The sequence below is a fragment of the Orcinus orca genome, chromosome 2 (assembly GCF_937001465.1).
Source record: "Orcinus orca chromosome 2, mOrcOrc1.1, whole genome shotgun sequence".
NCBI classification, from domain to species: domain Eukaryota; kingdom Metazoa; phylum Chordata; class Mammalia; order Artiodactyla; family Delphinidae; genus Orcinus; species Orcinus orca.
Window position 1 is genome coordinate 173,235,574 of NC_064560.1, and position 17,686 is coordinate 173,253,259.

The following is a 17,686-nucleotide window of genomic DNA, read 5'->3' on the forward strand; positions in this document are numbered from 1 at the left end:
GCCTATACATTGCATTTGGTTAATAATTCTCTTTCTCTCTAATAGTCCTCCCCCTCTTTTTTTCAGTATGGCTATCTATTTAAGGAATTGGGTTGTTTGTCTTATAGCATTTCCCACATTCTGATTTTGGTTGATTGACTCCTTTTGTTGTTTGATATATTTCTCTATCCACAGACTTCCTGAAAACTGGTAATTACGTTTAGAGGCTTGATTAGATTACCGTTTGTTTTTCCTCTTGGCAAGAATATTTTATAGGTGGTACTCTTGCTTCCTACTACATCTCATCAGGAGACACGTGATATTTGGTTGTTCTCCTCTTACTGATCTCAAGATTGACCAGTGGGTTATGTAAAAGTTTTGGCAACCATTACTGATCATGGCCTAGATCTGTTTTTCATTAGGGCTTGCAAAACAGTGATACCTTATTCTCTTTTTTCTTCTGCTTTTATTAACTGTGATTCTTCTATAAAAGAAATACTTGCATTAACTATTGGGTTGCTCTGAAATAGTTCAGGAAAGTCATCCCCTTCTTTTTGTACCTAGTACAAATTATTATCCTGACATACCAATCCACAACACTCAACGTTTTCTTTCTTTTTTTTTTTTTTTTGCGGTACTTGGGCCTCTCACTGTTGTGGCCTCTCCCATTGCTGAGCACAGGCTCCGGACACGCAGGCTCAGCGGCTATGGCTCACGGGCCCAGCCGCTCTGCGGCACGTGGGATCTTCCCGGACCGGGGCACGAACCCGTGTCCCCTGTATCGGCAGGCGGACTCTCAACCACTGTGCCACCAGGGAAGCCCCCAACGTTTTCTTTTTTTATATTTGAAACTTTGGAGTTTTTCTCTCCCATACTGCTAAATACCTTTTTTAATTGAAGCACTCCAGATTACCCCAAATAAATGCCAGATGAATAAAGATAATTCATTCAACAGATATTATGTACCTGATGTGTGCAAGGCACTCTGCTGGGTACTAGCTATACAGTAGTAAACAAAATATAATCTCTATCTCAAAGAGCTTAGCGTCAGAGTTAGGACCTCTGCCTTTCATAACTCCATAGCTATGTAAATGATGCCCCTGGAGTTGTGCTGTACAGTTTAGAATGGGAAGGGCAACAGGTCAGTGAACTGGCAATTTTTATACCGGGTAGTAGTGTTAGTCTTGGGGGAAGTCAGGGAATAAGTTTTAGAGTTTAAGTTGAGACCTGAGGGATGAATAGCAATCATCTTGATGGAGAAGTGGGAGAGATTTGAAGAAATTGAACAGGCGTAAAGGTAGCAATGTGTACAAAGGAGAGGGAGCACGCCTGACTATGCAACCACAAAGGGTTGAGTGTGATGGACATGGAATGGAGAGATTGGTGTGGGATGGAAAAATGAGAGCAGGAAAGACAAGCTGGTTCTTCTCTTTAAGGGCCTTATAGGACATGATTTTATCCTGGGGGCACTGGGTAGCCACTGCATGGTTTTAAATGGGGTATGACATGGTCAGATTTGTGTATGCAGAAAGTCCAGTAATAGCACATTTGTTCTCTTGAACCTGTAGCTGGCTTCCGAGTGTCCTTGTCTGGGAGATGCTCACTCACAGCCTCAGGCAGACACAATAACACGGACTACCTAAAAAAAAAAACAAAGGAAAACTTGGCCTTCACTCCAGGAGAACACAAAGGGCCTTTAAGTCCTGTGCACCCAGTTTCAGAATGGAAGCCTCAGATGCTTAATAGAAAAATATTAACACCGCAAGAGGAAAGTGCTGCCCTTAGATGTAGTTGAAAATCCTTCACTATCACTTCTTCCTCATGGATCCTTATGTATTTACAAATATAACTTCTGTCTGAGCCTCACTTCTTTTGTCTTTCCTTTACTATACCATTATTACCTTCCTCCCATCAAGGCATTTTCATTGCTCATCCCCTCCTTTTCCTTCTGAAGGTGGGCTTATCACATCCTTCAATACCTTCATTTTTTTTCAAGCTATAAGTCCCTAAAGGCTCCAGGCTTCATCCTCTTCCTCATCCGGGGTCCAGGTACTGACTGTTCCTCCAGTGAGTGAGGAATATTGACTCCTTAGGGATTATTCTCAGATGCCAGAGAAGGAGAAGGCAATAGCAACCCTTAAAACAACACACGCCCATTCCAAATTGTTTTTTAAAGATCAGCATGCATTGTAGATCAGACCTGTAAGAATCTGCTGATGCACTTCTAATTGGACTCCTGTAAATATGCTCTAAAAATAAAAATAACTTATCAAGAACAAGTGTCAGAAATTATCATGGAAAGTATATGAAAAACTACAAGTTAACTCTCACTCAGATGGTTCAAATTGGGCAATTCTGATTTTTCCTCAGTGTGGCCAGGTCTTCTGAGAATCAGACAGAGGACTCATTGTGCAGACCCAGCTGAGACCCCAGGGCTTTTGACCTTCTGTGGACTAAAGGTCATCCCAAATGGGGCTCCATAGCCACACTGACTTCACATTCTTGAATTCAAGAACCAGTATAAGTGATTGCCAGTTAGCTTTGACTATATCTTAGAATATTTCCCAAATAAAACAAGGAGGAAAACAGAAATTACAAATTCTTTAACATTTCTCATAAAGTGCCATTGCTAAGTTACAGTGTAAACATCTGGATCTTGGTCTAGATTAAAAATACACCATTCCTAATCTCTACCACACAGTATCAAATGAAATCTGTGCTTTCTTTCTCTAAGTTTAAAATTTTTCTTTAAATTCCATACCATTGAATTCTACTATGTAAATTACCTTCATCTAAATTAAGATCACCAAATAAATATATCTCCAGCTCTAGAATTTATCTGATTAGATTTTAACAATGTTTATTCTGTTTTCACTGTATTATTCCCATCTCATTTTCTTTTCATAATAAAATGGAACCCAATTTCATCAATTATTATACAAAAACACCTTTCAACAGGAACCTTGAATGTAGAGTAGAATGTCCACGGTAGCTGCCACCCTGTTGGAGACTCTCAGGCTTGTCTTCCCTCATCACAGGAAAGGTATTTTAAGCCCAGGAAATCCCTGGATTTTTCATGAGTGAGTTGTAGCTCTCACGTAGAACTCCATTCCTTTTACTTCTTCTTGAGCCTTCAGCCTGTACTTTGGCTAACTGACTGATGTAAGATTTTTGGTTCCACCAGTTCTGATTTCCCTGTGGTTATAGATTCCTCCATCACTGACTAGTGAGTATGTGATTACACAAATAATAGTTTGGCTTACAGGATATTATAATTATTATCAGGATATTTTACTGCTATAGTAGGAATGGTCAAAGTGCTGTCCCAAGGCCAGTATATAAATGAGATCTATCAGTCTGTGCATATCTTCTGATTTGGAACTAGCTGTCCCTGACTCACCCCTGCAATGCATTCCCCACCCCCAATTGTAAACCTTTCACTTAGTATGAATTATTTTTCCTGTTATTCACTGGTAACTATTCCAGATTTGTTTTTAATCTCTTACAGTTACTAAACCAAGGAGATTTAACTGAAGGACGGACATGAGCATGGGTGCTGACTCCTGGAAGATCAGCTCTACCTGATCCCAGAGTGCATGTAGTGGGAACAGGATGCTTATGGCTCACAGTCTGCCAGAACCAAAATGAATCTGTGAAGGACAGGACCCCACTTTTGCCTCTGTTCATCTTTCCTGGCCTAGAAGATGACTGTAGGAGAGCTTCTCTTCAACTACCATCTGATTCAGACAAGAAAGAAAGCAGTGAATGTGGGCTGGGTAACTGTACCTACCTCTCTTCCCACTGCACAATTTTGGGATAGACTTCTCCCAAAAGTGAATTTGATTATTTGTTGGCTGAAGTTTCTCAGTAAGACTGTTGAGGGGAGGTTTTCCTTTGAAGAGTTTTCATCCCATACTGAGCTGTCTTTTCACATGGGTGAACTAAATCCTGCCACCAACCATAAAACTTCACCAAGAAGTTAAGCTTTCAAGATGCCTTGTTGCTTTCGAGAAGGGAGTGATGTCAGTTCTGTTGTGACATTCTCCCTTTAGCAACCTGAGTAAGAGACTCTCTGCCACTGGTCTTCAAAAAAATAAATTACTTGAATCCCTGCTTGTCCCAGGCTGAGGTACTATCTTGTCCTATACACCTCTACTTGGCCACTTTGCTTTCTTTGTTTATGGAACATACAGTAGCATGTTAAGAGGTTGTTTGTTTTTTGCTTTTTGTTTTTTTAAGTTAAAAATCACCTGATTCAGAGCTTCAATTGTTTTTCCTTTAAATAAACAAAACAGCCAGTCAGTTCTTTGGCTCCTTGTTTTAAACAAAATTTGTTTCCTTTTGAGAGGAGATTAAGAAAATAATTCAGTCTTTCCCTTTAAGATAGGGCACTGATTTACCCTCAGGAGTCCATGCAGGTAAAACCGAGCTCAGAAGTCTTCGGGAAGATGACATGAGCATCTTCATCTCCAACTAGCAAACCCACGTGGTAGTTATCAGAGTATCATTCTTGTCATCACCAAAAGGACCATGTTTGAGTCTGGAAAAATGGCAATAATAGCAGATATTTTTGAATATTTCCAGAAAGATACTTTTAAAAACATGAGAAAGGTTCTTCTGTCAGAGTAGGCACTCTTGCTACCATCATCCTGTCTTCAGAGTTACTGAGAGAGAATATTTCATTATTATTGGTGAGAAGAAAAGTATCCAGAGATCACCTACTAGAAAATCATGGCTGTCAGAAGTTTCAAATTTATTAAAATGAACCTCATGCTAACATAGTACACACATGCACACAGTGACACATTCTAAGCAGATAACAGCAAAGAATTAACTGCTGTTTTAAATAAAGTAATTATAGTTCTTAATTTGTTAATGACATGCATAATTATCCTGTGCTAGATAGACTGAGTTCATATCAATTACTTGTATTCTTAAAATGCCAGTTTTGGCTTCCAGTAGCCTTACTTTTATACTAGAACAGTGGTTTTCAACCAAGGACATTTTGCCACCCAGGGGACTTTTCGTAATATCTGGAGACATTTTTGGTTGTCATAACTGAGGAGAGGGGTGCTATTGGCATCTAGTAAATAGAGGTCAGGGGTACTGCTAACCATCCTACAATGTATAGCTCCCTCACCCAGCATAGACTCATCTGGCCCAAAATATCAGTAGTGCTGAGGCTAAGAAACCCCGTATTTGGGGTTGCAAATTTGTCATCCCCCATGGGCTAATCTGATATACAAACATGTTTTGTTTTTCCCACATATTATTTCCAAATAATTTTTTTTTTTTTTGGCTGGGCTGCGCAGCTTGTGGGATCTTAGTTCCCCGATCAGGGATTGAACCCCACGCCCTTGGCAGTGAAAGCGTGGAGTCCTAACCACTGGACGGCCAGGGAATTCCCAGTAAGTTTTAAATTAGTTGCCGACATGCACATTTCTGGTTTCTGTTGAAAATGTGGTTTATCTGGCAATTCTGGGCCTGTATTCCATCAGGGTTGATATTCTCTAGTCTCTACTATCTCCTACTAATCTGACAGCCAGCCCATTTGACCCATGTGTTTCCTGACTAGCCTCTGTAGGCATTTGGGCTTATGCCCTTTTTTCTGTACCTGTATGCTTAAGTGTGAGGCACAAAGCAAGAACCCTTAATTAGCTCTGATCCCTCTACCCTGAACTTCTCCACTTTGATTTACTTGGCCCATTCTCTGTTATTTACTTTTCTTTCCCCCATTCTCCAAAAGTAACCATGACTCAAAACCCAAGTTTTGCCTGCCTTGACTCAACCCCAAGGTAGCTGCTTGATATTATTCGAAAGCAGTAGTTTTAAGTATACTGATTAACCAAATGATTTGAGATTATCTGGTAATTCATAAGACAGCTCCTCTAGTTCTTTCTTGGGGCTTGTAGGCTGTTCTAGAGATTCTTCTAAATCCTGCCGTGGATTCCTGATGCCGAGTTTTGTAGTTTCATGAGTGCTGCAGAATAAATTAAAGAATTATAAAATTTTAAATTTTAAATCAAAGGAAGCATCATGTAAGGCTTAAGCATGGTTTCAACATTATCATTATTTTGTATGGGGTATAAAGGCAAATTTCTAGGGGGAAAACTGAGATAGGAATTAGGGGAAGGGCTACTAGGACTTGAAACAAAATTTAGAGTAATAGAAATACTGTGCTTTTCTCCCTTTGACTTATATGATATCAATGGAGGAGGTGGTGCTAGTGAGTTGCTTTTAAAAAATGCTAGATTTGGGACTTCCCTGGTGGTGCAGTGGTGCAGAATGTGCCTGCCAATGCAGGGGACACAGGTTCGAGCCCTGGTCTGGGAAGATCCCACATGCCACAGAGCAACTAAGCCTGTGCTCTACAGTCCACAGCCACAGCTACTAAAGCCCACGTGCCTAGAGCCTGTGCTCCACAACAAGAGAAGCCACTGCAGTCAGAAGCCTGTGCACAGCAATGAAGAGCAGACCCCGCTTAGCGCAACTAGAGAAAGCCCGCGTGCAGCAACGAAGAAGACCTGACTCAGCCATAAATAAATAAATAAATTTATTATTTTAAAAAAGCTAGATTTGAACAAGCCATGGTGACCAAGCTGAGGGGAAAAGAAAGGCTTTGATTGTACAGGATATTTACAGCTTTTATTGTGGCCCTATAATGGTTTTTACTTTCACTTATCCAATAAGTAAAATAAATGAAGAGTGTAGTTTATCATTTTATAGGAAGTAAAAATATACATGATTTTTCTTCAGAATTGAAGTAGAAGTACTTTCGACTGATGGCATTGGACTGGGATTGGAAAAATGATCTGTTTCAAATTGAAGGAATCTAGACCTAATACACAATAGCTATATTTTATTCACAACTGCACTACTCACCAAATTTAAATGTGTTACTTGGAGATCTCTAGATTAGTATTCTATAAATACAGGATTGTGATCTCAAAATATGAGTGACTGTTCTAAAGCTTCCTCCGAGTGGCATTACTAGAGATGCGACTTGAGAGCTGCAGGATGACAGCAGTATCTCCGATTACCTGGGACAATCACGGACTTCTGATTGCTCCTTCCACTGTAAAGCCCGGTTGCCCTGACCCTTGTTCCTCACAAAGTCTTCATCCAGCCCAGCATGCTTCAGGGTGTCTCGATACCGTTGTTCTGCTTCCTTCCTGGCAAGGTCCTGTGGAATGGAAGTTAATTTGCTGTAGCTGAATTACCAGATAATTCTGAATTGTTTGCTTAATCTGTATGCTTATAATACTGCTTTTCCACCCCCCCCCCCCAGTAGTGCTGGACACAGATTTGTATGAAAATTACTTAGAGCCTTATTTTCAAGCTTTAAAGTACATAGGAACCTACCTGAAGATCGGGTTAAAATGTAGATTCTTATTAGGTAGTTCTCAGATGGGGCCTGCAATTCTGTATTTCTAATATTCAGGAGATGCCAACTGTTGTTTTGGGAACCACACCTTTGTGAGGCAAGGATTTAGATTTTTGGAAGACCAAGTGAGACCCAGATGAAAAAGATGGACTAAAAACATTTTTAACATTTAAAAGCAACCAAACCATCATCAGGAACACTGAAATATAACAAACTGAAAATAAGCTGCACTTGTAACATTCTTAACAGGTTGGATGGTATGCATGTAGACCAGAAAAAAGGTTATTGTTTGTTTGTTTAAGTGTTCAAGAGCAAAGTCATATAGAGTACTTTGCATTTTTCCTAGAGTGGTGAAAGATCTTTTGAGATCTGAGAGTGAGCTTGCTAGGAAAAAGCTAACATGAAGAGCAAACGTCATTATGAGAAATTTTTACTTAGCAATGCAAGTTTCTAAGTAAATCCAAGACAGTCCAGTGTGTGTGTAATATGTAGGGGATTGGGAAGGACTGGACCCAGGAAATGCCTAAATAATGCACTGGCTATAGGACAGATAATGCCCAACATTTGGAACCAGGTCACTAGGGAATGCCAACTTTGTTTGAAACTCAGGAGAGGAGAGAGATCTACAGAGCTTGATGCAGCTCAAAGCTATCTGGGATGGTGGCCTTTACTGTTCAAGTAGCCCCAGAGCTTCCTTAGGGAGATCTCAACTGTGTCCAACTTCCCTAGGAGTCTAGAGAACATCTTAAAGTGACTCTTCCAGCCAGAAAGCCACTTAATCTGGAAGAGGCCTTGTGGGGTGCTTGTGAGCATCTCAGCCCCTGAAGATCTATAAATGTGCCACAGCTGTAGAGGCTGGGGGTGCCCAGGGCACCAGCACTACAGAAGGAGACATGACAGTAGCAAGTTAAAGATACTCCAACACAGCCAAACTGTCAATTGTATGCCTGGGATCTAACCCCCACTCTGATTCAAGCTGAAGGCTAGACTATAGAGAAAACCCCAGGAAGTGAAATATCCCTTTATAGATGCCTTTGGAATCCAGTCTTGGATGAAATCAGTCCAATGTTCACCAGCGCACTACTTACTTTGGGGAAAGATGGTAGTAATAAAATGAGCCAAATTTAGAATCTGAGCCTAAAGGAAGTGTTTAATACCCAGATATTAAGCTGTTTCGTAATTTCTAAAAGCCCTTTCATCTAAGACAGAAAGAAAGTGAATGACGGTTTAGATTTACCTTGGTAACTTGTTCGAAGAGATAGGGCCTTATTTGTATTCTCTTCTTCATTTCCTCCAATTCTTTCTTATACTCTTTTGCTCTTTTACGGTCATTGTTCCTGGAATTAACAAGATTTTTAGAATGAATTCCAGGTTTTTCCAATCCAGAATACCTTTAATTTCAGTTAAGTGGAATAACTCCCACAGACATGGTAAATTCCTAACTGTGCCTGGCAAAATCCTTGACTATGCTTACAGGAGCCTACTGGAATAACCCCATTTTGCCATTTTCAAGGCAAATGGCTCCCAAGATAGTTATTCCTTAGACACACGGAGGACACCGACCGATTCTCTTTCAGCTTTGCTTTGAACACCTCCTCCAGGCTTTTATGGGGATCCATGGCTTTGGCACGCAAGGTCACAGATTTAGATATCGCCTGACACTTCTTTTTGTGCATCTCCGACCACTGAGTACTTTGATCTGCTTTGTCCTTTTTCTCAAGTGAATTTCTAAAGGGAAGAGGCAAAAAAAGAATACAAATGACCAACCTGGGTATACTTAAAAGCAATCTTAGTAACCTCTCTGGAAAGTCGGTTTTTTCTATGAATGGGTGAGTAATTTACCACACTGGCATTTCAGAAAGAATAAGATTCCGGATTAAATGCACTGGCAGATGAAGCCTTCCCAGCACTATGGACAGTGAGTTTCTACCCCAGGAGAAGTTCATTAATTGAACTGAAAGACATGAGTTAAAATATTCTTACACTCAGGTGTCCTGCCATCTGGAAACAAAATAATACTAATTGCTACCATTTGCTGAGCTACCTACACTGAACCACGTGCAGACAGGCACCAATAAGTGCTTTATAGCCATTAGCTTTTGTAAATTCTCATAACTGCCCTGTGAGGTAAGGACTGTAAGTCTCCCTTTTTATAGGCAACAAGATTGACCCTCAGGGAGGGTAAACAACTTGCTTGAAGCTACCCAGCATGCCAGTGGAAAAGCCAAGATTAGAACCAGGATGTCTGACTCCCAAGCCTCTGCCCTTGACAACTGTGCTGTAAATGGTGGGCTGGAAGGTGCCTGGGTCCATGGTCCTTTGGGAATACAAACCTGCATTTCCACAGAGAACTGGAAATGGGCCTCCCTCAATGCACAATTTGGGGTCAACCAGCAGCACTTAGTTTGTACAAATATCATTCTACAAGGTACTATGGAGAGTTCTACCAAAAGAAAAAACAGTCAAGACTCTTGCAGTAGGGTGTTTATATTCAAATGGACTTATTAGGAAGGAGGGCATGACAGTTTAATCTGCTAATATGTCAAACTCCCTATTGCCAGAACGGAGATATGGACATTCTCTGCAGGTGGGCCACTGTCTGGTTCATGAGACCTATCGTAGTGGGACCTCAGGATTCTGATGCATTTAGCCTTGATTCAGTAACGCTGTGAAATTTGAGGAAGGAGGGAGTATACCTTGGATTCTAAATACATTTCCAAAATCCCTGTTGTGGGTCTTAAAGAGCCAAGTAGATTCCATGTACTCCTCTGTGAGCCCCACAGGAAGGCACTGAGATGCCAGTCCTCTCCCAGAGCTAAGCCACCAGTTACAGCATGACCTCTCCTGCTGACTTCAGCTCAGAGGCCTAGTGGGGGAACTCCTGCTGGGGTGCTGTCTGGATGAGACTACCATGACAGAGTCAGGTCAGTTAAAGAGTTACAAATAAGGAGGCTCCTGCTTCCCAACCGACTTCTAATAGTTCCCCAAGATGAATCTCAGAGAATCTCAAATCTATGCGATGGATGCCTCATCTTCTTTGTGGCAGGGTCACACACACAGGTTCAGGCTTCTCTGAATTCCTGTTCCTAACGCTTCCTTCCTCTTTCACCAGTGGGTCTTTATGCATGTTATTCTGTTTGGAAACTTGTTTCTTTCCAGCCTTTGTCTGGCTGACTTCTCATTCTTCAGGTTTCACCTCAGGCATCTATTACAAAAGACCCAGGCTGCCCAGTGCCCGCCCCCGCCCCTCCCCGCCACAGTCCCCTGCATTTCCCCATCATTGTGCTACTCACAAGATGTGATAGTTGCTTCTTTGCCTTTCTGTATTTCAGACTAGATATTAAACTATAGGTTCTATAAGGTATCTCCAGCCTTAATGCTGTGCCTGGCACAAAGTGAGTCCCCCATGAATATTGGCTGAGTGATGGTTAAGTGTTCTCCAGCACGAAGTGTGGAGAGTCACATGAATTCCTGTCCTGATCAAGACTCCCCTTCCACCGCTTTCGGTCTCTCTGATAAACAGGAGAGAAGGCCAGCAGCGGAGTGCTTTCCAGCATTGGGGCTAAGATCTGAGCACTGTGGGTCTCATGCAGCCTGACCACTCACCTGACTGCAGATTCCCTCTTCCTGGTGGCGTCTGTGATGTGCACGGGGAGGGTGTTGGCAGAGAGGGAAGCAAGCCCACTCAGAGAACGACTCCTTGGCAGGGGTGTGCCGGGTGGCTGTGGAGATTCCTAGAAGAAATGAAGGCTAATATTGGTAGGACAGCACGTGCAATTAGTTTCTATCTTAACTAGGATTCAATTTTAGCGAAGGACTAGTCAGAGAGAATCTTCAGGTCTTTCTTGGGGTTAAGGCAAGGGTAATGAGATCCTGAGTTTAGTTAAACAGGGCAAGACTTGGATATCAATCCCAAAGTTTTTAATTAAATGAGAAGAATTCTTTGGAATTGGTATTGGGACATGGCAATTGACCCCAACTCCCTGCCTTCCAGACTTGCTTGCACTTATTTCTGAAAAATCCCTCTACAGAGAGGGAAGGAAGGGAAGTATTCTTGTGGTCTTAAATTTTTAGGAACCGTGGATCTGCTTACAGCTGAGCTGGTGTTTTAAAAAAATTAAGATAGAAAAGTGTCATGAGAAGTGCCTTCCATTGAGACCTGGCCCCTCCTGTGTTTAGGGCCTCAGCCCTGACCCTCCTGCAGCGGCCTGGGCTCTCACCCTCCTCCCTTCAGAGGCAGCAGCATCACAGGGCCGAGGAGTACGACGCAGACTGGCGGTTCTCAGCAAGAAGGGCTTGTTGCGAGTCACCTCCTTGGTGTCTCTTCTCTTGGCAGCTCTTTTCTGGAAGGCCTTGTAAAGTTCTTCATAGTCAGGGACGGCAGGATTCACCCGAGGCTGGAATCCAAAGTCAGTGTGCAGAAACCCAAGCTTCTCCTCCCGGGTCCGGGTGGCTATTCGAGGCTGTGAGTCAGCCCGGCCACTGGAGGAGGCAACGGGGGAGGAGGCCATCTGGAGCATGTCCAGGGCTCTCATCTGGATGCGAATTTTCCTCAAGAGCTCAGCTTCTGTGGAGAAGAAGTCAGGGGAGCAAGGGGTGAGAAGGGACCAAGCCTCAAACCAAAAGGTGTGGCGAGCTTTCCCTCTTAAACACTCGCAGTTAGTGTGCTGGAACTCAGCATTAACTTTTCAGGAATTTTCCGAGCTAGTTGGCATCGTGTGGAAAGCTTGAAATTGGCCAGGATAGGGGTATTTATACCATGAAAATGGCAAACACTGCAAATCAACTTCCTTTTTTTTTCCTGGAGAGTGCCTTAATGAATGTTGACTAGGACACCACTGCTATGTGCCAATCAGGCTGCAGAAGCAGCTACCATTTACACTTACTGAGCACTTTCTATGGTTCCTTCTTCAGAGATGGAGCAGGAGGGATGGGCCAGTCACCTGCTCCTCTCCCAGGTCTCCCTTCTCAGGCAGAGGCCCCACCGTCCACCCAACTGCCCAAGCCCACTGCCCACATTGTTCTCATGTCCTCCTCGCTCATCAGTCCTGCCACCTCCTCCTCTTTAACCGCTCTCCGGTCCAGTCTCTTTTCATCCTCCCTGCTACTAGTTTCATAATTTCTCAGTTGAATCACTGAAATAGGCTCCTACAGATCAACATCCCTCTGGACTTGCCTGTCCCCCTACAATTATCCCCACAGCAGAGTGAGCTTTCTGAGCTTCGTATCTGATCGTGAGCCACCCTACTTAAAACCCTTCAGTGGCTCCCCCTGCCCTTGGGATGAAGTCCAAACTCCCTCCCATGGCCTACAAGGCCCCAGGTCTGGCCTGTGCCTGTCTGTCCCACCCCCGGCTCCTCTTCTGTCTCCCCTCTACCTTTCCATACCTTGGGTGTGCTCAGCTTTCTTACCTCCATGCTATTACCTTTGCCTGGTACACTCTTCTTCCCTCTTCATTGAATTCACCATGGCTCCTCCTTCAGGGTCAGTGCTCACTTTCCCTCAGGACAGTGCTCACTTTCCCTCGGGACGTTCCCTAACTGTTCCCACCGCCCACCACACTCTAAGTCAGGTCCCTCTATTATAGGTGACATTGGACCCCTAGGCTTCCCCCTTTAACTCCTGCAAGTGACTTGTCACATTTGTAATTATTGGTCTCCCTCCCATGTCCGCAAACTCTACGTCTATTTATTCACGCCTGGGACGTGGCGCATGCTACGGAATGAGCGAATAAAGCCAGAGTCCTTTAACTGACCTATGCGTCTTGAAATGAGTACCTCACAGGATGTGGGGGGCTTTCCTTGGGGCAGCTGGCTAGTGGTGGTGCGGGCCTAGGCTGGTACTCAGATGTCTCATTGGTTCTCTGCTCCGGCACCCGTGCTGCCGCAGAGGCCTTCGTATCCACTCACTGAGCCAGGTGAGGTCAACGGGATGAACCCGGGGCCTCCTACTCCTCTCCCGACTAGACGCCCCCATTGTATGGGCAGATCCAACCCTACCCCGTGGCCTGCACTGAGCAAGGCCTCTAGCGGGTCTGCCCGAACAGCCCATCTCCGAGCCAGGGTGACCCCTGAGCCCGACTAAACCCCCACAGCACTGCTTGGTACCCCCAGGCAGGAGGCAGGCAGGAGGCAAGGATGTCTTTACCCTGGAGTTTGTCCCCGAGGGCTGGCTCCAGAATGGCTGTGGGGATCCTCCTGATGGCCTTCTGCTTGGGGACTTTGGCCTTAGCTGTGGCGACCAGGTCCCTCTGTTGAATGGCTTTCTTTCGCTGCTCGTCCTTCCCCAGGAAGCTGAAGGGCTTCAAGGAAGAGAGGAGCAGTTCCTTCCTCTTCTGGATCCCTGCCCGCCTGCGTGCCTCGTTGCGCTCCATGATCTCCTGGTAGAGGGGCAGGTAGACGTGCGCAGGCACAGGCTGTGCCCGGAACTGCCGGTGGCACTCGGCCTCCTCCTGGCCCTGCTTCTGGGCCTTCTGCCTCTCATGCTCAAAGGAGGCAGGGGAGGCCAGCCACTGGGCCTTCTTCCAGGCCTCGCGCAGCGTCATGCGGAACGGCTGAGGGACGGTGATGGATGAAGCCCAGGAGCTGATGCTTCTGTGCTGGGAGGGAGGCCTGGAGCTGGAGGGTGGCTGAGGCTGAGCCTTGGGAAGATCGGCGGGCAGGTTGCTCAAGGAGCTGCAGCGCCTCATGGAGCCACACCTGTGGGAAGAGAGCAGCTCTGTGTGTGGAGGACAGGGGGGCCAGGAGGCCCGGCTCCTCCAAGATCCTCCTCCTTCCCCCTCCCTTCCAGCAGGTCACAGTTTCTCAGCCTCACATTGCAGCCCCACAGGCCTCTAGGCCTGCGCCTTTCTCAACCAGGCTTCTCTCCTTCCCACAGGCCATTCTAGCAGCCCTAGTAGAAAGTCTCTCCTTAGAATGGACCTGAGAATTGCCACTTTGCACTCTTAATATTTTCATTCGGTAGAGAGAAGAGTGCATTCGTACACAGGAAGCCTTTAGAGTCAGGCCCAGGTTCCAATCTTGCTTCAAACAATGACCAGCTGTGTGACCTTGAGCGAGGTTCTCTTGGAACCTCAATTTCTTCATCTGTAGAATGGCAAAAATAATATCTACTTACAGGGTGATTGGGAGGAGAAAGTAAATATTAAATGAGATAAAGTATATATGCATATAGCAGGGCTTGGCCAAGGGAAATGGACCTTGTTGCCATTCTCAGGGAGGTAGTATATTTGGGAAAGGCATCTCTTTAATTGATCCCAAACCTTCAGGTGACTCAAGGTTACCCAAAGTGATTCAGGACTGCTGGGTAGGAACCAGAACACGTTTGGCTGATTCTGGGCTGAAGCCTGGGTAGGTGGCACTTGCAGGAGTGGTCTCTGTTTTACTGAGGAGGAAGTTGAGGCCCAGAGTCATGATGTGACTTGGCCAGAGTTGTGCAGTGAGGCAGCTGTTGAACTGCACTGCCTTACCTCGGAGAGAGGGGGGACTGCACCTGTGGCTTCCCCCTGCCTTTGTCTTGGAAGAAACTCTCCAGGTCCTCATCATCTTCAGAGAGGCTTTCATCACTGTCTGGGTCAGACAGATAAAGGGATTCCAACAGGCACCACCTGTCTTTCTGCCTTAGTGCCTGCAGGGTCTCGTAAAAACTCGCAGTTGAGTCAGAAGTAGAATCTGTCTCCTCCTCTGGGCTGATGAACTCACTGAGTTTGCCAGCCCTGGGCAAAACCAGCCCATTCCCACACAGCTCCTCTTCTGCCTCTGTGTCTGAGGAGGATTTGGGGGGAAATATCTGAAATGAAATAGAGTAAGACTGTGGGTCAAACTGTGATTTAAAAACTACTAATTTCATTTTAAATAAATATACATTAGGGACTGAGGCGGGGGACAAAGAAAAATGTGTTCCTTGCTTTAAAGAAATTTCACATATTGGTAAATGAGGTGTGCTTGGTTGAAGGGTGGGAAAGGGAAGCAGAGAGCTGAAGTTGGTTCATGCAGTCCGGTGAGCATTTATGGAGAACCCACCTTCACCATGCACCCCTGCTCTCCAGGAATCCTACCTGTAACTTTGGCCACACTCTGGGACCTGCCCTACTTGGGTTTTACCTACTTGTTGCCAATCTTCCTTTTCCTGCTTCCCTTGTCTATACCGCTGCTTTCCTCATATTCTAGCTAATTCCTACCCTGTTACTAGGAATGAGTAATTAACAGGAGAGACAGTGTGGTCGAGCTGAAAGAGTCCTAGAAAGTGGGAAATCCAACTGGGCTTAAATACTCCATTCATTCAGAAAATATTTATGGGGTGCCTCATGTGCATTGAGTATTAGGCTGCGAACAAGACAAACAAGGTCCCTACTCTCATGAGGCTTACATCCTAGTGAAGGGAGAAAGCTAATGTAAGACGGTAATAAATCCAATAAAAGCAATGAAACTGTGCGATTATAGAGTGATGGAGTGGCTATGGGACGCTTTTCTGTTGATAAAAGCCCATCAGATAAAGACCACTAGGAATGTACCTGTAATCAGAACTAGGTTTATTAATTTGCTACAGCATACCATGGGAAAGTATAGGGAACTTGGCACGGGGTGGGGGCTTTTTCTAGGGTTGGCTTGTCCTGAATGATTCTGAGGAGGGTTAGGGGAAGCAAGGATGGATGGATGCCGTCAGAAAGAGGGCACAGTTTAGTAACTGGGTGAATGAGCAATTTTTATTCAAAAGGTGACAAGAGCAAAGTAGGGCTGAGTAAGTAATTGATAAGTAAGCATAATCATTTAGAAGTTTGGGGTATTAGTCATTTTGCAGGTACAGTGTGGCCCTGTGAGAAATACTGATTTCTGCTGATCTTGCTGCTGGCCTCATCTGGGTCTGTTACAGTCTGAGTTTTACTTTCCCAGTCCTGGGATGATTTTTACTTTCTCACTGCGGAGGACTTCTAGATTGACACCTGATTGGTGAGAAAAACTCCAGCCTTGCTAAGATCTGGGGTAAGTGGGTTTGGGGTTTGAAGAAAAGCAAATACAAAGGTCTTGAGGCAGGGACAAAATTTTGGACTTTTGGAGAGGTAGAAAGAGGGCCAGTGTGGTTGGAGGATAGTAGCAAGAGATATCCTGAAAGAAGCAGGCTGGCGCCATGATGGGACCCCACAGGGTGACTGGTTGGTTGCAGCTGGAAACCAGTTGGGAAGGGCCGCTGCAGGCCTCCAAGTGACACTTGGTGATGGTTGAACTGGGTCCAGCTCTAATACTGAAAAGAACACTGGATTCTGAGTCAAAGGTATGTATGTGCTCTAGCCCTCGCTCTGCTACTAAAGAGCGTGTGATTTTAGGAGAATTCCTTTTTTAAAAAACGACTTTATTGGGCTTCCCTGGTGGCGCAGTGGTTGAGAGTCTGCCTGCCGATGCAGGGGACACGGGTTCGTGCCCTGGTCCGGGAAGATCCCACATGCGGCGGAGCGGCTGGGCCCGTGAGCCATGGCCGCTGAGCCTGCGCGTCCGGAGCCTGTGCTCCGCAACGGGAGAGGCCCCAACAGTGAGAGGCCCACGTACCGCAAAAAAACAAAAAACAAAAAACCCGACTTTATTGATATAATTCACACCTACTATACAATTCATACAAGTGTACAATTCAGTGGGTTTCAGTATAGTCAGAGTTGTGCAACCATCACCACAATTTTAATAACCCCCCAAAAGACCCCATTCCATTTAGCAGTCACTCCCTATTTTCCCTAACCCTCATTCCCCAACCCCTAAGCGACCACCAATTTACTTTGTCTCTATGAATTTGGGGGCAAATTTCGTAATCTCTCTGCGCCTCATTTTTCTCTTCTACAAAATGGAGACAACAATCGTGCTATTAGTCCTGGGGTGGTTGAGAGGATAAGCGGGAACTGGGGGCCATTTCTATGGTTCTATAAAGAGCCTGACGTAAGGCTCAAGGGGTTCAGGTCCCGGAGTCCGCCTCCGCATCCGTAAACACTGCCCGTTTTAATCCCACGCCCCTGTGACACGCCCTTGCCGTCTGTCTCCAAGGCAACTTCAAACAGTTTCCTCTCTTAGGGATTCCTTTCCGGGGCGCAGACACGATAACTCCCCTTCTTTTTCTCCCCTCACCTGACGGCTCCACTGAGCGCCGCCGGAGGCTCCCGCAGACCTCCCCACGGTCATCTTCTCAGCGGGGAAGAGACAGAAGCGGCGGAGACAGCGGGGATGACAGCGGCAGTGGAGGTGCAAGCTAAGCGGGTCAGGTTCCTCCCCTTTCTAGCTTGGGCCTCTGATTGGCTCCGAGGGGGATACACGAACCAGTCCCCTTCCCAGGCAGCCTCTAATC

The 17,686-nt window shown here is 45.2% G+C and overlaps 2 protein-coding genes across 11 annotated transcripts in view; one reads left to right on the forward strand and one right to left on the reverse strand.

Annotated features, from left to right (window-relative positions):
• ZNF410 (zinc finger protein 410) overlaps positions 1-4,281 on the forward strand; it is a 40,515-nt gene extending 36,234 nt beyond the window's left edge. For all 5 annotated transcript variants that reach the window (XM_033400280.2, XM_033400244.2, XM_004262223.3 and 2 more), the window contains one exon: positions 3,488-4,281. In XM_033400280.2, coding sequence (XP_033256171.1) covers positions 3,488-3,526 — 39 coding nt within the window. In that variant the 3' untranslated portion in view covers positions 3,527-4,281. The remainder of the gene's footprint in view (positions 1-3,487) is intronic.
• Positions 903-17,641, reverse strand: FAM161B (FAM161 centrosomal protein B). Of its 6 annotated transcripts, XR_007475929.1 has the most exons (11): positions 17,470-17,641; positions 14,832-15,151; positions 13,511-14,061; positions 11,584-11,930; positions 10,970-11,097; positions 8,927-9,091; positions 8,601-8,700; positions 7,020-7,162; positions 5,826-5,959; positions 4,380-4,519; positions 903-1,618 (listed from the first exon to the last, which is right to left on the reverse strand). XR_007475929.1 is itself a non-coding variant. In XM_049706768.1 (10 exons), the coding sequence occupies exons 1-10, from the start codon at positions 17,521-17,523 to the stop codon at positions 1,584-1,586; spliced, it is 1,977 nt and encodes a 658-aa protein (XP_049562725.1). In that variant the 5' UTR covers positions 17,524-17,641; the 3' UTR covers positions 903-1,583. The 6 variants fall into 6 exon arrangements, 4 of the variants coding, with proteins under 4 accessions (XP_049562725.1, XP_033296528.1, XP_049562724.1 ...); XR_004486951.2 differs by lacking the exon at positions 5,826-5,959; XM_049706768.1 differs by lacking the exon at positions 4,380-4,519.
• Positions 17,642-17,686: the final 45 nt, after the last annotated feature.